General features: G+C 44.7%; 1 protein-coding gene across 2 annotated transcripts; it reads left to right on the top strand.

The window, feature by feature from the left end:
- The first annotated feature begins 4,078 nt into the window (after positions 1-4,078).
- On the top strand, positions 4,079-23,350 carry ZNF598 (zinc finger protein 598). Of its 2 annotated transcripts, XM_019512734.1 has the most exons (13): positions 4,079-4,299; positions 8,983-9,095; positions 10,719-10,848; positions 12,904-13,115; positions 14,795-15,012; positions 15,553-15,670; positions 16,106-16,147; positions 16,739-16,917; positions 17,827-17,908; positions 18,568-19,337; positions 20,345-20,474; positions 21,729-21,873; positions 22,021-23,350. In XM_019512734.1, the coding sequence occupies exons 1-13, from the start codon at positions 4,126-4,128 to the stop codon at positions 22,366-22,368; spliced, it is 2,661 nt and encodes an 886-aa protein (XP_019368279.1). In that variant the 5' UTR covers positions 4,079-4,125; the 3' UTR covers positions 22,369-23,350. The 2 variants fall into 2 exon arrangements, with proteins under 2 accessions (XP_019368279.1, XP_019368280.1); XM_019512735.1 differs by lacking the exon at positions 16,106-16,147.

Raw genomic sequence — 23,350 nt, 5'->3', positions numbered from 1 at the left:
CAGATTTACACCATGGCATGCAAAAGGAGGATCATGCCCCACTGTGTTCTTTGAGTTCACCAGCAATAAAGCTCAGACATCTGACTATTCTCACACAAGAGAAAATGACTCATACATGGCACGAAGGTAACTGAGCCACTGCAGTGGATCAAGTTTGCCTTCCACCTTCTGGCTACGAGGAGGAGGGGAGGGTGCATCTGACCTTCGGAGCCGCACTTTAAGAATCACCAACCTTATATATTCTTCCTTCAGGATCACCGTCTTTGGCTCCAATTCAAAATCCAGAGCTAGGTAAGCTTGGGAAATCAGACCTGGTGAGCAAAAAAAAAAAAAAAAGAAAAAGAAAACATTCTCTACATTCAGTGGAATATAACTAAATTGAACCCCATGGTGAAAAGACATAAAGCACTTAAAAAGCTTCCCTTCAGACCCTGATCATATTAAATATTAGTACGGAAGCAGAAAATGTCACAGCTGATCAGCTGGAGGGAATGTTGACTGCACGGTGCTCTCGTTTTGTATCAAATCACCCTGGGACACAGTAAAACGTTTCCCCTTGGCAGATCCAGCCACTTCACAGAACGCCTGAGGAAGACTAGTCACAGGAATACAATACATTTGTATGAGTAACGTGCACAGTATTAGGCTCCCAGCCCTCCAAGGCTGCAATTCAAACCATTCTAGACATCTGCGCCATGGACCAGTTCCTACTGACATAACAAAAACCCTTTGAGACAAGATCTGAAGAGTACAACCCACAGTTCTGCCCAACTGCTTTGTCCCAATTATCACTGTGATGAGTAACGTCATTTTTAAGCCTAATTATGAAGGTATATTTATTATCGTACACTTGGCCATATCACTGGGGTACTTGCGTAATTTCACAGACGAGTGACACTTAAGACAGCCCATTACTGTCAGAAGCCTCCATCTCATTTCACGCTAATTGCTCTCCAAAATTGGTGTGATGCAGTTTTGACATGAAAACATTTTCAACAGTATCATTAATTTAGGGGGGAAATTTCCTGGAGTAATTACAGCCAACATCCTCAGTCATTCCTGATTATCTCCCCCAGCCCCCACCCCTCGCACACTTTACTGCTGATTACCAAAAAGGCATATATTATCTACTCTCTAACTCTGAAGTACCCTAAATGGGTCTCTTTAAGCATCTTCAAAGAGAGGGTAAATATTACCTTATGTATCTAACAACCTGAATTGCTAAAATACTTAGTTTTTCTGATGGCCAAAATACTTACCAAATGTCTATCTTTTTTTTTTTGTATGGATGTTATTAAATGTTCCCCATTTATGGACTGGATAATGTCAAGATATACCTTAACACATTAGCTAGTTCTATACTGAGCAGAATCAGAACTGCTCAATCACATGTTACACATTATACACTGCTAGTAAATATTACAATTCTCCTTTAGCCCAGTTGGAAAGCACCTGTGCCCATTTGAATGCTATGCCCAGTGCTGGTATGATGTTCCCAATAGCTACAGGGTACAGCCGAGTGACACCTGCATACCTGCCTGGCCTTGAATGTATTGCATTGCTTCATGTTTTAATTTATTTTTGCTCCCTCTGTTTCTCTCTCCTCTAGAAAATAGAGATGAGTACATAACCCAATCCCAATTATTTGGAGTTACTACCTTTGCTGCAGTGGCCCAAATACTCATGTTGTCAACCACAATAATCACATTGCGACCCAAATAATCATTTGGGATCCTATCTCATTCTTGAAGGCTTTGTATCTTTATTACATGATGCTGTACCTTTGCACCATTGCACACAGACACAGCATGAGGCAAGCATACAACATCTACATGCTTCACTGACTCATCATGTGGCCTGCAAACAGGGTTTAATTGTCTTGTAATAAATAAGTTTGCAAGGTGGGGAGTGAACCCATGAAGAATTGACAAGATGGTTCCAGTTTATGACGGACAGTCAACCTTAAGTTAATGAGAGCTAGACATCAGCAATTTCAAGGCAGCTGCGGGAAGAGATTCCTGGTAATACTCTTTAATATGTGAGTTAGGTTTGCTTCATGTCAGATGATGGCAGGACAACAGCATCAAGCTCAGACTTTCGTCCCTCTTGAAGGATCCACAGCTGTGATTAATAGCTTTTAAAGAAATGTGTTAAGTCCTCCATAAATGAAAGCACATGTCAATCCATGATAGGTCATTTGAAGGGGGTTTTGTAAGGAAAAAAAAAGCCTGAAAATATGTCAATTCTCTTGCTTTACACTAAACTCCAGGAAAGCGTTACATTTTCTATGTTCAGAATAAGAGAGCTGCTTATCCCACGCTACCTCCATTCTCAGTGCCCCTAGAGAAGCTTTTTCTGGTTTGATGTAGGCCACTTTGGGGCCTACATGAAAAACAAGGACTTTTTGAACTGCATAAAACAGCCCTCCAAATGAGGAACACAACCATAAATTCCTGTAGTACTAAACTTGCCCACTGATTATCATCTCTGGCTCACATCACAGACCTCCCAGAGCCTTCACAGAGCGCTTTGCTCTCATCGAACCGTCCTGATTTGGTGCATTTCAGTAACACTGTGCAGCATGCTCCTAAAAACAACCTGAATGGTTTTCCACAACACACCGGCTTTACAACCTGATCTCTCTCTCTCTCTGCTACAAATGTAAACAAAACCCAATATTTTTTCCTGTATTTTTTAAAAGCTTCAAAACACATACAGGAAGTAGGTCAAACACTATCCAGGCTTTATATTTAGTATAAAATGCCAGGATTTTTGGCCCTATTTGTCCCTTGTGAGATAACCTGCTCCATCACCGTGCAAAGGGGTCGTGTTTGCAAACAGGCTAAGTTCATCACTCATTGCAGGGCCACGTGGTGACCTGGATCCTGAAACCACCCTCAGGGGTGTGGAAAAACGTGCTGGAGCTGCGACACAAGGCATTTAAACATCAAGGGTTGCCATCTCTGAATCTATTCTGGGAGGTTTCATCACACAATGTCATGGCATTAATTACGGTGCATTGACTTGACGCCAGAAAGGGAAAACACGCACAGCTATGACATTTTCAAAACCTACTGAACTACTGTACCAATCGGATTTGACATTTAATATTTATTTTATTGAACGCCCTATCATATAATCTCCCGGGTGGCTCTCAGCGGTCTCCTGGAGATTTATATCTCATTCAGGGCAACCCTAATACCATCACAGAGCATTAGGCCAAGCGCTGTACTTACCCCAAATGCCTCGAGATGCAGGATGTTCAGGGATATTCGTGACAGCTGCCTCAAAACAACGCAGGGGCTCCCACGTAGATACCACGGGCTTGGGAATCGCGGGAGATAGAGCAACATGGCAGGGCCGCAGGGGGCAGGAAGGGGAGGGTGACCCCTTTGCTGCCTGATTCACCCCTGGGAGAAGGGCCAGTTGTTTTTCCAAGCAGAATACTGCACGGCACCAGATGTCCGCCCTTCCTCAGGGGAGTGGCTAGTGGGTCACCATGAGGCCCGGTATTCTGGGGGTCACTGGAGGTGAAACTTTGGCCTCCCCATCATGGCTGGCGTGAGCAATGCAGGGTGTGAGGAACCATGGGAGCACTCAGGGGATGCTCCCCTCACCCCCCACAGGTGCTGCAGGGGCCTGATCCTCTGGCACCTGTCACTAGGATACGGTTGCCCCAAGAAACCCATCACCAGTAGGTGATGGGGAGCCTTTAAGGGCCATGCTCTTGACACCCCGCCCCCCCCAGCCACCCCAGGGACCTTGTGAGCAGCCCCACACACAGGAGGCCATTTTGCCCCTTTGAAGCTTCACATCCCGCCCTTGAAGCACAGTATCTCCCCTGGGAGGACTCCAGGTAAGATGGGGTCAGCGAGACGCGGCTAGAGGGGCCCTACCAGCGGCGGCGCTCTGTATCCCGCCTCTCGCTGGTTTCCGGCTGGGCGAAGCGAGGCGGCGCCGCTCTAGGCAGCGTCTCTATGATGAGAACGAGGACGGCCTATGGGAGTGCTCCATCCCGCCTCCCTCTGGCGGGAGGCAGGCCGGCGCTCTAGCCGGCGCCTCGCTGCTTGGGGGCGGTTGCTAGGCGGTGCGGTGCGGTGCGGGCCTAGGCCGCGGCGGGCCGCCATGGCCGCCTCCCCGAGCCCGGCGGCGGACGGGCCGTGCGTGCTATGCTGCGGCGAGCTTGAGGTGGTGGCGTTGGGCCGCTGCGACCACCCAATCTGCTATCGGTGCTCTGTGCGGATGCGGGCGCTGTGCGGGGTGCGCTACTGCGCCGTGTGCCGCGACGAGCTGGCCCAGGTGAGGCCCGGCCCGGCCCGGCCCGGGGGACGGGGGGCACCACCTGGGAGCCGGAAAGGTCCTTTTTTCACCTGGAAAAAATTTTTTTATGTGGAAAATGCGCTGGGGTGGAAGTGGAGGTTCCTCTTGTGGCAAAATGAGTCGGGGGGTGGTCTAAGGGAGGCGATGGGGTCGCTATTATTAGACTGATGCAACTGGGGGAGATGGCATCACTTTTATTAGACCGGCTCCACTGGGGGGAGATGGGGTTGCTTTCATTAGACTGATTCAGCTGGGGGACATGGTATTGCTTTTAGGCCGGCTTCATTTTCTCTGTTTCTATGAATATCGATGGCTTACAGAAGCAGGACGTTGCTGCTGCGGTTCCCCTGCTTCTGTAAGACGTTGGTGGCAGGGTGGGGTGTTAGGTCTGTGCCGTGTCAGGGTTGATGGTCACTTCTATAAAGAGTAGATTAGGGTTTGTATGGGTTGGTTTGGATGGGGCTGGGGTTGGACTAGATGCGACCCCTGGAGATCCTTTCCAGCCCAGCTTCTCTCTATGACCTGGGGTGCGAAGGTGTCCGCTTTGCTGGCTTGGTCCTGGTTTCTGGTACAGATCCTTAGGATCCCATCACTGCAGCTCTTCCAATTGGAGTTTCTGCCAGAGGCCACTAAAAGTTTAACCAAAACTCATGGTGGAGTTGGGAGGTGCTTGTGATGGGTCCCAGAACAATTTGGGGATAAACCTAGACCTGTCGGTAAGAGGAGGGAAGAGGTTTTCTCATCAAAACAATCCCCCCTGCCACACACACTTGGTTTGTAGGTTCGTTGCTGGCTATGCTGTGCCAGGCTCCTAAAGATGTTGCTGATAATCAGGGCCTGAGAACAGGGGGTGAAGGGGATAACCTGTGTACTCTTTTCCTTCCTTTTGATTTTAATTTCCTGTAAGTCAAGCCTGCTTGTTTTCTGGCATTAAGAGGAAGTGTGCGTTTCGGGCTGTTGGATTCTTGCTACGCTTTTAAATTTGGGGTATACCCAAATATTGTCATACCTGCTTTCGTCTGCCTGCTTGGTTCCATCCTGGTTGCCTTGGGGTCTCTGTTTTTGCTGGCTGCTTTCTCTTTCCAGCCACTGATTCTCTGTCCCTTTCTTTTTTGCAGTTCAGGCTTCCACTTGGACCTCTGCTGTTCTCTCTCTCTCTCTCTCTCTCTCTCTCTTTCCCCCCCCCCGATATTGGATTAGTGTACTTTTCCTCTGGCGCAGGATAAACAGCAAAACAGGAATATTCAATATATAAGCTTGAGGGAAGGAAGGCACAGGGAACTAAGTAACCTTTCAACTCTTGTTGGGTAGTTTGAATGAAGTCAGTGACTCGTGTAGATGAGCTTGAAGGGTTCAGAATAATAAATGTCCACATCACTAAAAAAAATTCCATAATTGCCATGTTGGCTGTCTTAGCAGAGATGCCAAAAATGGAGACTTAATGGGCATCTTATCCTGAGCAGTACGTTTTCTGGGTCAGATGTACGGCACATTGATGAGGGCAGCAGAGGCAATTTGCACTGGTGCTTCCTGCGCTGCAAATAATACTTAGTTTTCAGAACTTCCAATCTTTCAAGAATGTTAAATTTGCATGAAAAAAATGACAGTCTTTAAAATGTTTATTGTAATGTTTGCAGAGAGACACAAACCTGTTAAGGAATGCAAATCAGCAGCAGAATTGAATGCCTGAAATGGTATCCTGAAAATGAGTTAGGGATGCTAGGAAATGAAATGCAGCTAGTCCTTTTTTTCTTGGCAAAGGAAGAGCTTCTCTTAAGTAAACTGTTTGCATTGGCAGTTTTTCAGTTACTCTGATCATTTAGGCAACATGAAGGTTTTTGGCCACATACATAAGAGACCGAGATTTTGTGGAGGCCAGGAATCTGTTGTTTGTTTTTTGCCACTACTGCATAAACTTGTTGAGGATAATGGAGGAGGCCTCTTGCCAACTTATTTAAATTCCTGTTGGGGGATTTTGCTAAAATGCCAATGGAGAATTTTTTTTTTTTTTTTTGAATACATATCTCTGCAGCTACTCTGCCTTGGGCTCGAAGGACTCCAGTTCAGTTGCTGACCTTGCTCTGATGTCCCTTCCTGATTCATGTTGAAGGATGACTAAGCTGGGGGCTGAGGAAAAGCAACTTGGGAATTATGTAATGAATCAAAGGCATTTGAATTTCTCTATGTGGTGGGTTAAGAACCAAAAGCCTTACCGGCATGAAGTGGGAGAGTTGAGTTAAGATAAGTAGTCGTCTACCTTCAGTTAGTTGTAGTCTCACAGAATGTGAAGTTAAACTAACAGGAGATATAAGAATAGTATTTAATTTTTTTGAAACGGTTTTATTTCAGAACATAACATTTTAAATGCATGTGGTCGTGGAAGGAAGAGTATCCCACAAAGAAGCCTAGAGAGAGAAGGTGGTAACGCTTTTGGGGTGGCAGGTGCTTCAGAAAGCAGATAAAAGAATGGTCTTGGTCCATGGAAGCTCCTCCACGTTTGAATAGTTCTCCCAGTCCATTTCAAGGCTGCAGTGAGAAAGAAGGTCTTTGAGCATCATGTCTGCATCCTACTTCTGGAATGCAGCAGCTGTGCAATTTGGATGTTTGGATGTCTGAATGCTTCGTAGCAGCATTCCTAATGCCCTCGCACCCCATCATTCCCCTTTCCTCAGTGTTTCTGAACCTTCTGAGTGCCATGTCAGCAGGCTGGCTCATTGACAGGCTGCTTGGCTAGGGTTCCTGCCTGTGTACTGTCTCAGGCCAAAGACGGTCTAGCGTGCCACAGAGTTGAAGCATCGTGTGCTGTGGTTGAAGGAGACCTGATCTGGCATGTAAAAGGCTTGTTTGTAACTCAGGCATTCTCAGAGAGAGAGCCCTATCATTGTGGACTTCTGAGCATCCAGTTTCCTGCTGCTGTTTTAGTGCCTATTGTCAAAGGGAGGAGCAACCTGATGTTTGTGTTCTTGGATCTGCTGGGCTTAGTCATAGGAACAGCTCATTAGCCTCAGCATTCTTTGGCTTTGTAGTAATGGCTATATTTCATGGGCTCAGCCTTGTTCTTTAGGCCATCTTTCTCCCATTAAATCAGCCCTTTATTGTAATTGCCTGAAACATTGTCTCTGGCTATAGTTTCTTTCTCTTTCTTTTAGCCCTGCTGTAATGCTGTTCTGGCCAAAAAACATCAGCTGGGACATGTGAGCTGTGCCAAAAAAATAAGGCTTCGAATGAGCAGGAGATGGGTACAGGTACTCTAGCAGGGTTGTGTCTTTTAGCCTGTGTAGTGTTTGCGTGTGATCAGGAGGGGCAACGAGGAAAATAGGGCATTACTGAATCTCAGCTCTGGACATGCTGGATAGCGCAGGTGGAAGCAGCTAAAGCAATGGTCGGGGATTATCAACCTTATCTTAATGGGTAACAGTAGGTTTAAAGATAGATGGCAGTGAGGTGTATAATGGAACAGGAAAACAAGATGTACTTGTTTTGGTCACGTGCACCCTCAGGTGTTTGTCTTGGAAATGATTTATTTTTGGCTGAATGAGCTTTAGAAGAAGCCAGCAGCCATGCAGTGCAGTGGCCTCTTCTGTGTGCTACCAGTAGGCAGTTTTAGGCACCAGTGCATTGCCCTGTAAAATATGTGCAGTGTATACTTTGATTGGAGATGGGGCCGTAGGTGAATGTGTGTGGGCGTGTTATATCATTCTTCAAACTGCTGTAGTCTGTGGTTTTGATTCTCCTCTAACACGTGCTGCCTGCCAGCATTGAATCACTTACCTGTAAAAGTTCACTTCAGGCTGAATTTAAAAGGTTATTTTTTAAGTTGCATTTAAATGGGGTCAGATACTGTTGAATGGATGAAAAAATACCTTTGATTTCTAATGAACTTCTTGTACACCTTTTACATTGAAAAAAAATAAGTTTGAGAGATCACTGCATCCATGCAGTGTACTGCTCTCATTTTGGTTGATTTAAAAGAATCACACTATCAAGACTTCAGATTGTTACAAAACACACACGTTCTCTTACTCCTTCAGGAGAATTCTGCCAGCAGGATTCATTACTTTTGAATTAGCAGGAGCGTATTACAGGCACAGATAATACTTAATAACTGCTATTAAGGAGTTGTTGCAAGGTATTTCTTGAATGACAGACGGACATGGCTAGCTACCTCTCTCACTTTCAGAATGTCAGCTGAGAAACATGTAGATGTTATCTGTGTTAATGTTTTTGAACTGACGATGCAGGTGATTCTGGCTTTTGAATGAATGATAATGCTGATTTGTGTTTCTGAGGTTCCTGGTTACTTAGGAGGGAAGAGGCATCATTACCGGTGTGCTTGTTTCTCTGTAAACAGTACCTGCACTCAGGGTGCATTTTAATTTACTAATCCATTGAAAATCTCTTTGCGTGTCTTCATGATTGACTCTTGCTAACTTGTATTTCCTTGATGAGATTCTAGCTAATGTCACTGATGTCTTGTATGCAAAATCTGTGTGTTGCCTCTTATTAATACTCAGGGTAGGAGCATCTCTTCAGTTCAAGAATTCACTATATGCTTATCAGTATTCATGGCGATTTTAGCTTGTGCTGCTGATATATATAAACATAACTTCAAATAACAAAGTTGTGTGCTTTCTCTAATCCTTTCTGTTGTGTTGTCTGTAGGTGGTCTTTGGAAAGAAGCTTTCATCTTTCTCGACAGTAGTACTCAGCCAGCTGCAGCATGAGAAGAAATATGACATTTATTTTGCTGATGGAAAAGTGTATGCGCTTTATAGGTAAATCATAGTGCCTCCTGCCTTAACCAACCATCTCTCCAGCAGCATCATCTTGTCCCCCTTGTGCAGTAGGAAACATGCAACTTCCTTTTTGTCCAACTGAAATGGCTGTTGTGCTGTGTGCTTGATACCATGCAGAAATAAGGGAAATGGGAGCAGCATGGAGAAGATCATGCTGGTGTGTCTGGGAGTCTAGAAGGCTGCATAAGGACTGAGGTCTGGAAACAGATGCATCCTTAGTCTAAAATCATCAGTCTTCAGATGCTTTGTGCAGAAACTCTGCGCTGTCATTAAAAGTTGCTTTTCCATCTTCCCATAAGCACAGCTACTGATGTTGGGTTTTCTGAGTCGCAGTAGGGGAAAATATATTTATTATTTTTAATCGCACTTACTGCACTAGTGCCTAAAGACCAGCCAATAATTGGGTCTCATTGTGCTAGGCACTATGCAAATGCAGAGTAACAGCTATTTACAGTCTAAAAACAAGAGAGACACAGGGTGGAGAAAGGGTGTATAACACTGAACAATGGAATGGCAGTGAGTGTCATGCTTCGCAGTACTGTTGGGCTACATTTAATTAGAAGTAGATCAGATGAATGGAAAGAAAGGTTAAGGGAGTCGAGATGAGACAGGGCATCCAGTACTTTATTTGGAGGCTAGCACAACATACTCTGCTTTGTTTGGCCCAAGGACAGAACTGTGGTGATGCATCTATTGCCTTGTGGTTCATATTTGCTGCAGTTTGTTGGTCTATGGAGCTAGAAGGGAAAATAAACAGCACATTGGATTAAAGTTTTGCATTTATGCCGGGACAGTGCTGTCCAGAACAAAATGAGTTTTGTATAAGTGAGTTTCCACTACCTAAAGATGAGAAAGAACCAAGTTACTGATGCATAGCCACTAGCAGGATAAGTAGGAAACATTCTGATTGATTACCAACCGTGACTGCCCAGAGCAGGTATTTAGTGATGTGTCTGCAGAAGTTGTGTTTTTGAAAGCTCAAACCCAAATGATTTGTCACTAAGGTTTTTAATTCCATGAATAGAGTAGAATTGTCACTCCATTAGGCACTACTCATTAAGTTCTCTCTAAGTGGACAGGCCAGTGATCCTTCTGTTCCTGTTGGGGGACGTGGGATTTTACTTGCTTCCTTTTCTAGTACAGGAACTCTTCCCCTCCACCTCATCCCCATTGTTTTTTAAATTCCCCAAAGGCAGTGCTGGACAATAAAATATAGATGCAGCATTGTATTTATTCATGCCTAACAATTTGACTTTGCAGGGAACTTGCTGCACAGTCATTTACTGCCCATTCCTAGGTTGTATGCTGATATTATTGTATTGGAAGTGATATCTGTACAATTCTGCTTCTAAAACTCATGCTTCCATGCAATTTATTCCTCGTTTCCTCTTGAGGTAGCCCAGGATAATTTTGGAATTAACGTAATTATAATCTCCTTATATTAAAAATTGCTGTGGCACCTATAACTGTGTGGCATTGTGTTATGCAATAGACTAATAAAATGTTTTGCTTATTAATGTAACACCATCTAACATGTAAGGTTTTAGGCAAAAGATTTTAAATAACCTGGATAAATTGTCCTTTGATTTATTTGTCCCTTAGGAAACTACTACAGCATGAATGTCCTCTCTGTCTAGATGTGCGGCCATTCAATACCATTGTGGAGCTGGAGCAGCACATGAGAAAACAACATGAACTCTTCTGTTGTAAATTGTGTGTCAAACACCTGAAGGTGAGCCATAAATATGTATTTAGGACTCAGAAACAAGAGGCTTAAGTATATGGGAACCTTTCTTGGTAAGAAGGATACTTGATGGGGACGGACAGACAGAATGGTATGGGGACTAGGAACAATTTCTTTCAAGCCACCTGTTGTGTCTGAGTGAATTTCAGCCTCTTGTATCAGCAGTTTTCATAAACTGGTTAATAAAAGCTACCCAACTGGACTCTGTTTTAAGTATGAAAATATTTATAGCTCATCCAGCCCAAGATAACTTTATGAAGATAGCTCTGGTATGAATAAATACCATGTGTTGAGCTTCCTGCTGGCAGTCATAGCAGAAAGTCCAGCCGTAGAGAGTGGCCATTTATAGAACTTTCCTCGCTATTTTTGCTGTGATTTTAAAAACAAAATTCCACGCAGTGTCCGGGCAAATTCATATTAACAAGGTGCATCACAGAACCTCAGATTTCTCTTTGAGAGATCAGAACAAACTCTGAAATGTTTAACACTTGAAGGTAGGTCATGGGGATAGGGTGGGAACACTTTAAAAAAAATAAGAATGATAATTCATTATCTTGTAGGACTGCCTCGGCCAGATCTCTTCTCTCTTGGTTATATATTATTGGTGGTGGTGATATGGGGGATGAAACCTGTGCTTGCCTGAAGCTTGGACATGTTGTCTTTAACTTACTCGTATATAGTGTGACTAGTGACTGTGTTAAAATCTGTCATGCAGCTTACCAAAACTAGTATTGCACTCCATTGGAAAGCTGGATTGTTTTGAGCAGGTCACAGTGGGTCTTAAAACTGCTGATCTCACCAGCCTTGTTTACTGCCTGGATTCCCTTTTCAATGGCTGTTGTAATGGATTGTTAAAAGGCATTGCTTTATATACCAGCTTAAATTCCAGCATTCAAAAAATAGAAAGAATGTCTCCATCTCTAGTGGTTTGAGAATTGGCTAAAATTGCCAGCTACCACTTGATTCCTCTAACCTCTGATGCGTGTGATGCTCATCAGTACTGGTTAGCGTGGAGTGAAGGAAGTCTTCAGAAAATGAAGAAAATACATTGAGCACTGTATGCATAGGTTTGTGGCTTGTTTCTTGCTTTCACTGAAACTGAATAAGAAAGATCAAACTGGACAAGAGCACTTGGGTAGGTAGCTGCCCTTGGGAAGAATTAGTCTGTAGTCATCTGTCCCTGGTAAACAATCAGAACAACGATAATGACAACAGCAGTTGCACAGTATTTTAAATTTTCAAAAAGCTATGCATCTTTATTTTGGGAGAACTAATTTACAGTAGCTGGTGCCATTAGGGTAGTTTCATTGCTCAGTGGAACTAAGATCTTGTTTTCTGATCTGTTGACATTAGTGAAGTCAAAGCAACCTCTGCCCCTCACAACTTTTAACACTGTCTAGACAACATGCATTTTGAGTAGCCGTTACCCTTTTTGTGGAATATATGGCTTTGTAACAAGCACTTATTGCACCAGTGCCTGTTGTATCTCCTTGGCATCTTTGGTGTTGCAAGAACCCTTCCTACAGAAATAAATTGCATACCAATAGTGACAGAGTACTGGCTAGTGCAGCAATTGTGCACTGAGCCATATCTCTTCTACATAGGTGTGGCTTTCTATAGTGGCACGGGGGATGCTGCTAAATGCATAGCAGACCGGCTCATTTCATTTTTTTCCCCTCGATCTCGGGTATGCAGGCTATTAAATCTAAATGCAGCCCTCTTATGATGATAAGATTTTTTTTTTTTCACAATTTATAGCCCATACTTTGCTACATCATGCTACCATGTGGAACAAGAGTAAAAGGATGATCCTGCTTTTATTGCTCAGCGTGAATAAAGTATAAATTAGATTTAATTTGCATAGGGAACTTGATTTCTAACTGATTCAGTGACTCATTCAGGTGTAGACTATATATGGTTGCTTTGTGTTCTGCTGGCTCAAGTGGGAGAGTAATTTTGGCCACTGACATGATAGAACCTGATTTATTCCAGCAATAAGTTTTGCCTACTTGTCTGCTGACCTGAGGTAATTTTTCCTTGAAGATCTTTACGTACGAACGTAAGTGGTACTCTCGCAAGGACCTGGCTCGACATCGAATCCACGGGGACCCAGATGACACATCTCATCGTGGGCACCCCCTATGTAAATTTTGTGATGAGCGTTACTTGGACAACGACGAATTATTGAAACACCTGAGACGAGATCACTATTTCTGCCATTTTTGTGACTCAGATGGTGCTCAGGAATATTACAGGTTTGTGGGACTGGCTGAGTTGGGTTTCTCTGTATTCAGCTTCAGATGGAAGGCTTGTTGCATCTACCATCAGTTTGTGAGACAGGAATATCTAAATTGACCCTGGGCAACTGTGTGAGCACCTTGGCTGTGATCTTTACTTTTGAATTTATAGTGAGAATGGGATCTTTGAAGTACAGGTACACCTTTGTTCTCCTGGGCTGAGCTATTAGAGACTTCCTTTACTGGAAATGACATGTATAGCTGCTATGATATTGCCCTGCAGACTGATCTGCTAACTTCTAAAAATTATCTGAAACCCTATCTCTGTGTCGTAGGTACCAGTAATAAGCACAGCCCCATCTGCACTGTGGAGGTTTGGACTAATATTCTGTGCTAAGCAGCTGTCCCTTTGGATACTGCAGAGTCCTGTGTGGCCAATAGGAAATTCTGAATTGCTACATTTTTGTTCTAAAAAGGGATGTTTGTAAGTACCAGGAAAAGAAATAGAATAGAAACCACTGAAAAAACATAAGCAGCGTCACACTGGGTCAAACCAGTGGTCCATCTAGGCCAGTATTTTGTCTCCAAGTGGCAAAAGTGTATGCTGTAAAGAAGGGAAGCATTGAACCAGTTATCTAGAGCGATCTGTGCCCTATTCAGCACCCTCCCTGGTATCCACCATTTTATTGGGTTAGAGATGCCAGAGGAAACATCTCCAACCTTTCTGTTCAGTGGCCACTGAGAAAGAGTTTCATAGATGTTAGGGGCTGGAAGGGACCTTGCAGATCATTGGGTCCAGCCCTCCTGCACGTGGGCAGGAAAGACTGCTGGGATCAAAGGATCTATTATCCTTGAGTTTATCTAGTCCCTTTTTGAACCTGGCTATGCTGTGTGCATATAATACAAACTCTCTGTCTGTGTTAAAATCCATATGTTTAATAACTCCCCTTTGCTTTCAGTTTTTAAGTGAATTAGTGGTATTTAATTGTTGGGAGTAGCATAAAGTTTTGGCAGCTGGGTCCAGGCTATTTGGGAAGTGGACCTGTGAGATTTAGGAAGGTGTAATGGGTGATTTAGGACTGTGGGATGAACATGCTAGATGGATGTTACTGCTGATCACTTCACTATACGTTATTTCAGCTGAGGACTTCTGAGCTGCCGTCTTTATAAATGGTTGAATATGAATGTGTTGGGACAAGCAGGGCAGTTCACTCATCTTGGAACTATTGCTTTGCGGTCTCTACAGACTCAGATCCTCCTGCGTCAGCTTACAGCTGAGTCGTATTAGTTTTCTCCGCGTTTGGGCTGTCGAAAAGCATTAACAGCAATTAAATTCTGGAATGCAGTTCTGAGGCCAGGAGGAGAGGCTGTGGCAGATTTCTACAGCTGTGTAATAAGTTAGCCCTGATGGCCGAAGGTACGTTTTAGGAGAAGAGGATCTGAATACAATTGACTGTAAGGAAAGGATTGTTTTTTTATGCAGGGCAAAACATGATGTTTAGCGAGGCATCATACAGTGAATTTAGCTTAACTTCTCAGTGCCGTAACATAAGTCACGTTATGAGTGTGGATAGGCAGAGAATTGAATACAATTTAAATTGCTGTTTTGATGTTAAAAATTGTTATCACTTCAGCTTACAAATAAATCTTACGTCAGTGTGCCATAGAACTAACAAGTTGGTCTTTTTTCTTCTCAGTGATTATGAATACCTCCGTGAACACTTCCGTGAAAAGCATTTCCTTTGCGAAGAGGGACGGTGCAGTACAGAACAGTTCACTCATGCTTTCCGTACAGAAATAGATTACAAAGCTCACAAAACAGCCTGCCACAGCAAAAACAGAGCTGAGGCCAGGCAGAACCGGCAGATAGATCTTCAGTTTAACTATGCTCCCAGACACCAGCGGAGAAATGAAGGTAAGTTGGACTGGAGAAAAGGTGACATGCAGAAATATGTTAATTATCCAAAAACTTCTAGAAACGTGGCCCATTCGTGGTCTGAAACATGGTATTTGCAATTTCAAAAACTGGTGGATATTTTCATGGCTGACTTTTTGATCTGCTGTACAATTATGTGGTATGTAGAAGTCTGGATTTAAAGCAGCAGCAAACATGGAGCTTATGCTCAGAGCAGTATGTGCTGTATTAAGAGTGTGGCGACTAAGGCACAAGCAGAAGAAGGTTTGTGTGTGTGTGTGGAAATCTCTGCATATTAAATTATCCCAAACATGCGTCACAGATCTGCAGCACAGCGCATCTGTATGCTGCCAAATGTGCTTGAATTCAGTAATTACTGTATAGATGATCTAATCTATGGTGTGCAGTTGATTGAAAGTCAGGAAAGGTCTTTAAGTGCTGGTACATTCTAGCTTCTTTCAATCATGTAGGGAAGGAGGGTGTTACCCTGATCCTGGATTAAAAAATAACTTTGAGAATGCTGCCATGCCTCCTGTTCAGGTGTTGTAACTGGAGAGGACTATGATGAAGTGGACAGGTATAACAGACAAGGAAGACCAGTTAGAACATCAGTCCGAGGAGGACAGCAAAACAGAAGAGGCAGCTGGAGGTATAAGCGGTAAGTAATACCATTTGTAGAACTTCTGGCTGCATGTGCAGTGTTTTCTTCTCTTGGTGGGAGGGCAGACATGGAGGAAGTGCAAGGCAAGGCAGTTGCAATGTGCCACCTCCTTAATTAAGGATCTTGCTGGCTTTCATTATTATGTCTGGGCATCACATAACACTGAATGCAAACAAAATAATTGTTTCTGAATTTCTGCTCTCTGAGCCTGTCAGAGACAATGTTAGTCTTAACATTTCCTGAGGTCTGCAGTGTGTGGGCTAGTATAATTTAGAAATGTTTAGTTTTCAGATGACTGTTTTCATGCCTAACTATTGTATTAGAATTTTTTTGCAGTAACTCAAGAGGGCTTTATAGTTTTAGCAGGCTTTTTTGGTCTAGAATATCATTCACTTCCTGTTCTAAGGACCATGCTTTTCATTGAACTAACAGATCTCTGGGTGGCCAGACTGAGTGCTTTGGAAAAAGGAGAGGGTTAAGTATTGAAATGAAACTTTTTCATTTATATGTCTCTTCATCCACACAAGATTTAAGTGCTTTATGCATATTGCGCATCTCTATTCCTTCTTTTCTTGCTGGGCAGTCAACGGTGCGTTCATTATTGGTATTTTCACTGGGGAAAATCCATCTCCAAACACTATGTATGTTGGTGTGTCGCATGTGGCTCTTGCATGTGTTGAAAGTTCATGACAAACCATTTTACAATGAGTTACTTGGACCCACCAATGAGATTTTCATACCCTGAAAATGAATGGAAGAGATTGTTGTTCCCATGCATCCCTGATTATTGTTATTCTTAGTCCACCTCGGTTACTTAGATGTTAGTACTGGGTGTGGATCTTAAAAGAACCAGTGGATGAATGTTGCCTGTTCTACCACAGACTGAACTGGGACACAATATAAGGTGAACTGAGTAGAGCGTTCCAGTTTGAGCCATCTCCAGGAGGTGGCAACATAAGACAGTTGACAAAAGGTTGTTTGCAAAATGTGAAGGGACGCGAGTCGGAGATAAAGACGCTTAACAGTCCTTTCTGTTTGATAAGACAATCTGTCCTGTCTCTCTAGGGAGGAGGAAGACCGAGACATTGCAGCAGCAGTCAGGGCGTCCATAGCAGCAAAGCGACAAGAGGAAAAGAAGCGGGTAGAGGATAAAGAAGACAGCAGTCGAGGGAAAAAGGAGGAATTGAGAGATCCAGAAACTTCCAACGCGAAGCGAGTGCCAAAGCCTTCATCTGAAGCTATGGGTTAGTTGCGTGTGTGTTCGTGCTGTGAGCTGCAGGGGCTGACAGCAGATGTGGGCCCAGTCTTGCTAGGGTGTGAATGCTCACAGTAGGTATTGAAGGAAGCTTTTGGATATTAAGGATCCTGTCTGGAGTCATTTTCACCAGTGTTATCCTCCCTTGGAAAGCATAGGAATGTGCTAGGATTCCTAAAATGGTTTTGGCTAGACATACAGAGCCACAGCTAACATAACAGAGCTGCACAGCATGTCACACACATAATTAAATGAAAGTCCCTGCAGTCTCCCGCTGTGGTGTGCAGACCACTGCTTCAACAGAGTCCTCCTCAGCTCAGCTACAGATTTAAGCATAACATACAAACATTGCTGTGTTGCTTTCATTCTCTGCCCTGAGTATAAAGGTTTCCTGTGAGGTGAATTTTTAAATCTTCTTCATATTATAAAAATGAGCAGAAGTGACAGGATGAAAAGAAAGGCCTTGAGAAAAGGATGTTGCTGCACCTGGTGGAATATTACTTGTTCCTACTGTCAGTGTTCCAGGGATGCAGAATCATAAAACACTGAATAACCTCCATGGGATTAGTATCTCTATTTGATTGATTTTTTGAAGTCTGGAGTAAAGCGCCATTGATGTTTTTCCTAACTGTAGTTAACTTGCTACACCCAGGGCCAGGCAAACTAACAGTGCATATAGTTAGCTGAATGCAGGGGAGAAAGAAAGGCAGCTGTGCATTTTCTTAATTGCCTGTTTGTTTTGTTGGATCGGAACATTCTAATTAACAGCATCACCAGCTACTAGAACCGGAACCTGCTAATGCAGTCGTGACATGACAATAGTTTCAGGACTGAAATGAATGGATTTGGGTTAAAAGCCTTTCTTTGGTTTTTTTTTTGTTTTTTTTTTGGGTCAAAGTTCCAAAAGAAGCAGCTGCTAATGGTCCTTTAAGCCAAGATGACTTTCCAGCAATTGGCTCGGCAGTGGGATCCCTTCAAGGGTAAGCTTGAGTAAAGATTATAGCAACGTGAAGTCCGTTTCATAAGCTCACTTGGGTCGCAGACTTTCCAGGTAGCTGTTTCACAGATGATTTGAACTGCAAATTATTTAAGAAAATTGCCCTCTTCTCCCACAAACTCTGGCTGTACGAGCCCCACATGGCCTCAGCGTTACTGCTGGATACGATGTCACTTCCCATACTGGCTAGATTCAAGTACCCCCTCCTAATCCCTCATTCCAGCCTCGTGGCCTGTGGTTTCCCCTGCTGTATTCCTGTGGTTCAGCTCAAGCAGATAGTTACCTTGTACTGTGAGAGCACAAATGTGCATCTTCTCATGAAGTCAACTATGCTTCCTCAGGTAGCAGTATTGCAGACGTGGCTTTACAGTACGGATCCGGAGTGTGAGGATTTGAAGGCAGGTTGGGCCAGAGATCATGAAATGGTACTTTTAATCTAGCCTGACATCTTTGAGGAAAGATTTATTTCAGGCATACCTTAGTGATAAGCACGTGTGCATTAATTTTCCAGACAGTCTTAACATCCTTTTAAAGTGAGAGCTGAAAGAAATTGCAGTTAGATACTTGGGTTCTTTGAGCCTGGTGTGTTTGTGCTGTTCCTGCAGTAGCTTTGTGACTTGCCATATTTTGTGTCTTCGGTAGTTGCAGCGCTGCTCAGCCGGTGTCTGTTAAGCTGAAGGAAGAAGACTTCCCGAGCCTGTCCTCTTCAGCAGCGCCCACGGTCTCGACTGGGATGTCTCTGACATACACAGTTACTGCAAAGAAAACAGCCTTCCAGGAGGAGGACTTCCCAGCTCTAGTGTCTAAAGTCAAACCTACCAATAAAACCGTATCGAACATCACATCTGCATGGAACAATGGTTCTAATAAAAACGTGGTTAAAGCCATCGGTTCTAGCAGCTCCAGTTCAAACCAGCTGGCCAAAAAAGCAGCTCCCCCCAGCAGCAGTAAAGGAGGCAAGAAGAGCAATAAATCCCCTCAGTCGGATGATGAAGATGCTGGCAATGGCTTGACAACCCAGAAGATCCGAAACGCACCAACAATGGTTGATGTGTCCTCCTTGCTGGCAGCTTCTACCTCGCAGACTTTTACGAAAGTGGGCAAGAAAAAGAAGGTGGGGGTGGAGAAGCAAAGGCCACCCTCCCCACCTGCGTTGGAGGAAAACTCCCCACCTGGATCTTTGGAGAAGGTGGTAGAAGCCAAACAGATGCCAAATGCCCTTGCAAATGTTCAGGCCCCAGACAGATCTGCAGCAGTCATGAATGGTCACTCAGAGAAATTGGTAGCAGTTTGTAATACACCCAAAGAGCCACCTGGCCTTAAAAAACCTGCAGCAACTAACCAGTGCCCTTTACCTCAGGAAGACTTCCCAGCTCTTGGGAGCTCAGGACCAGCTAGGATGCCACCGCCAGGTAATCATGGCAAAAACCGGTTGTGGGGGCCGCTTAGAGAAACCTGCAGGAGATTCAGGGCAGTTCCTAGTACGTACCAAAATTTCTCTTGGAATGGGAGCAATTTCCAGGACTTGGGGTGAGGGTGTATGGTGGAAACCTGCAGAGTGTGAACCACAGTGATCAGCCTGAAGCTTTCCCCTCCTGGTGCTGCTGCCCCATTCAGATCCCATTGAAATGAAGGTGCCTCTCTGAGAGCAGGGCTACTGTTCTCAGTTTGGGGCTGAGTTAGAGATGAGCAGCCGGGCCCGAAATATTCCTTCTTCTCTCGGTCTGACGCGGTGTACCAGTATGCTTCATTATTCCACTGGCTAGTTCGGGAACCCCTGTTTGCAGGGACAGTTACCTGTGAACCACCACTTGGACAACATAAACAGCAAAGAGCTCGTTGCCGCTGGTTGCACTAGATTTACAGGCATGCAGCGACCTTGCGTTCAGGGGAGGTTGCTCTGTCAAGTGCTGGTGCAGCTTGTGGATCCCATGCTTCAGTTGCCTCTCATGAAAGCAGAGACACAGGGGCAGTTGGTAGCATAGCCTTTCTGTTCCTTGCTGCTGTTTGGATAACAGTAGGTGGCAGCTTCTGGGGCCCTTCCCACTGTACAATGCAGCGAGAGCGCAGAACTGACCTTTCAGGGACTGCCATGGACTCTAATTGTAACACTGGTTTTCACTGGGGCAGTCTGAGGGATGTTGCCACTTCCTATACCTGGCAGTGAACAGGTCTGTTTGATTGATACCACTTTCATTTCATACTTGAAAGCCAGTCAGTGTGCAGCCTTCTTCCTCCAGCTAGCGTTGGTGACCTGCAGAGCAACAGATTCAGGTGTACCTTTGTCTTCAGGTACAGCAGGGTCTGTTTGGCTGTCCGAGTCTCATGCTTAGTGACACGCAATCACTGTTAATCTCAGATGCTTTGTGTTGCTGTGGATATAATATCTAACCTGCATGGTCTGTGCTGTTTAATCTAGGCTTTAACTCCGTGGTGCTATTAAAGAGTCCGCCTCCAGGGCTGTCGGTGTCTGTTAGTAAACCACCTCCGGGGTTTCCTGTTATTCCATCCACCAATGTCTCTGAACCTGTCACTACATCTCTGAAAGAGTAAGTAAAGGGTACTTGGATCATGGGCATCAGCTTGCATGCAGTGGGTATGCAGGTTCTGCACGGTAGGGCCTCTTTGCATTTCTTGCTTTATTTGAAGGGATTTTTCTGAACAGGTAAGATTTCAAAGGCAAGTGCTGTGAGACAAGGGCAAGATCCAGATTTCTGCAGATTTTCCCTTGGCATCTGCTGGCCCAGTCCAGGAGAGATGGGGAAGGCTGAAGTACCCCAGGTCTTTGTTGTACGCAACATCCACGCCAAGTAGAACCAACTCAGGCTTTCTTACATTCACCCCTAAGCTTGCTCCTCAGTCTCTACAGCACAGTGTTTTTACAGCTTTGCCAGTGATTCCATGTCTCCTACGAGAGGAGAGAGTCCTCGTCTGGGTTGGAACAAGCGCTTGGAGACTCATGGGAGGGAGATCCCTGTACCATTAGGGCTTAAACACCTCCTTATGTTTGAAAAACATGTTGGCAGTTGTGGGCTCTCCAGTTGGTGCTGCTATGCTGTGCCAGTGCGCCTCAGGCAGGAGTTGAGTTGGAGCAGTCCAGAGCCCTCTTTCCATCTTGCTTTAGTTCCTGGCTTGTCAGACTCGGCACTGCTGAAAAAAAGGAGCTGAGTCTTGTATTTTACCTCTGTATTTGCAGCAACAAGGTGCTGCTGCCTTATTAGGAGGTCACCTAGATCACAGAGAAACACCACGTGAGCCTACGGATGGGCGCTTGTTTGTGGTGGGAACTTAAAAAGGAACAGCACCCTTCACATACTGTGGTTGGCTGCTTTGGTCATGCCTGTATGGGGCGGGGAGGGTAAATGTTTTAAATTTGATCTAGCTAACGTGAGACATCTGTATTGGGATTTTACATTAAGGCAGCTATCTCCTGTGTGTGGTCCTGCTGTGGAAAAGCAACCTTTTCCAATTGTGGCAACAGTCTTTGTGGCACGTGTGTTAGTAGCCACCCCTCAGGAAGAAATAATTGCAGATCAGGCCAGTTTGGGTGAAGAATACCTGCATTTTGCAGGTGCGGTGTTCTCTCTGCCCAGGAAGAGTGGGCACAGACTCCCTGACCTTTGGGGGACAGTGTTCTGACATGTCAGAGTTGGATCTGCGGTGCTCACAGGAGTCCCTGGGTGGAGAGGGGAGCCACCCCTGGGAAGAGGAGGGCCAGGAAAGTTGGGACCCGTATTGATGTTTTGCAGTGCCTTGTTGAGCACTGGAGCACTAAGATTAATGCAGTTTCTTTCGAAACGCAGGCCAAAGCCCTCGCAAGGAGCTTACTTGATACCTGAACACTTTCAGCAAAGAAACATCCAGCTGATCCAGTCTATAAAGGAATTCCTTCAGAGTGACGAGTCCAGATTTAACAAATTCAAGACTCACTCTGGGCAATTCAGGCAGGTAAGTTGGAGAGAACGCTTTGGATCACGACTTCCCACAGCAGGGCACTTAGTGTGGAGGCAGCACCCCATGCAGAGGGTGGGCAGCGCCGTCTGCTGGTATCATCTTTCTCTTTTGCTAATCGTGGCGATTCTCTTTGAACCAAAGGGTCTGATGTCTGCAGTGCAGTATTACAAGAGCTGCCGAGACCTGCTCGGGGACAACTTCAGGAGAATCTTTAACGAGTTGCTGGTGCTGTTGCCGGACACGGCTAAGCAACAGGAACTGCTTTCTGCTCACAACGACTTCAAAGTCCAGGAGAAACAAGGTACCAACAAACCCAGGAAGAACAAAAAGAACGCCTGGGAAACAGACACCGGCGTCGACCTGGATTGCTGCATCTGCCCCACATGTAAGCAGGTGCTGACGCACCAGGACCTCGCCACCCACAAAGCTCTGCATCTCGAGGACGAGGAGTTCCCGTCCTTACAGGCAATCAGCAGAATCATCAGCTAGCTCTCCCCAAGACCAATAAAACCGTCTCGATTGTATATGTGCACTTTCTGGAGCAGGGGTTGACACACAGTGCAGCTGACTGCCAGTGCCAATGGAGTAGTCATAGGTTACCATTAGAAGGCTCGGTGCGGTGCTGTATCGAGGGACCGCTGGGCTGCAGCACGACCTAAAGAACATCCAAGAGGTTAGCTTCCCAGAAACATCTGACTGGGAAGAGGCTGAAACAGCAGGCTCCTTAGGCAGGTTGGTCACCTTTCACCTTGCAAGATGCTGCAGCTGAGGAAACCGTTTGATTGGGATGTTAGCAGAGCAAGCCCAATACAGAAATGAGTCTGTTGTTTTAAAGGGGGGAGGGGGAGATGGATGTCTGCCTTCTGGAGGTAGAAACCAGTGCAAAGGGCTGCAAAAGGTTTGGTTTTGTTTTGTTTTGTTTTGTTTTTTTCTTTTAATATTCTGGTCTGAGGTTACAGGCTGGTGCTGTGACCACAAAGATTGAGGGAGCTAGGTGCAAAGTAGAGGAGGGCAATAAGAGCTGCTCACTGGTGTGTCAGACTATTACAAATGTCTGTTGTAATCATCCGGCTGCTTATCTAGCAAAGAAGTACTCCTGTCTGAACACCGAAATAATTATACTACTTGAATCGGACTGATCTCTCTGTGATTAATTGAACGTGAGATTTGAAGTTGCCTCCTACCTTTTATGTAACCATTTTCGTTTATAGAAACTGATTTTTGTAGGGCTGCATGTAAACTAATAGTGTTCAAGGCTTTATTCTCCGTAAAGCACAGCTCATTCACCCTCCTTTTATTTAACCACTGCCCTGTTTCTAATTTCTTGGATGTGTTAATGGTATTAGCTCAAAGCAAATGGTATATTGGAACATTAAATGCTGCTGCTCACTGACCATGTTGTTATTCTGCAGTGCCTTTAAGTGCATTTATCTGTTTACAGTGGTCTGCACTAAAGAGGATTATTTGTTGA

Source organism: Gavialis gangeticus, unplaced genomic scaffold, assembly GCF_001723915.1.
Source record: "Gavialis gangeticus isolate Ggan-Ray unplaced genomic scaffold, GavGan_comp1, whole genome shotgun sequence".
In the NCBI taxonomy this organism is placed as follows: domain Eukaryota; kingdom Metazoa; phylum Chordata; order Crocodylia; family Gavialidae; genus Gavialis; species Gavialis gangeticus.
The sequence above is the reverse complement of the archived record's forward strand: the minus strand, read 5'-3'. Positions and strand labels throughout refer to the sequence as shown.

Bases quoted from the DNA above. Each gene is read 5' to 3' on its own strand.
- ZNF598 (XM_019512734.1), top strand. From the start codon at position 4,126: ATGGCCGCCTCCCCGAGCCCGGCGGCGGACGGGCCGTGCGTGCTATGC. The intron at 4,300-8,982 runs GTGAGGCCCGGC...TGTTGTCTGTAG, and splicing joins GCCGCGACGAGCTGGCCCAG to GTGGTCTTTGGAAAGAAGCT. The intron at 16,918-17,826 runs GTTAGTTGCGTG...TTTGGGTCAAAG, and splicing joins GCCTTCATCTGAAGCTATGG to TTCCAAAAGAAGCAGCTGCT.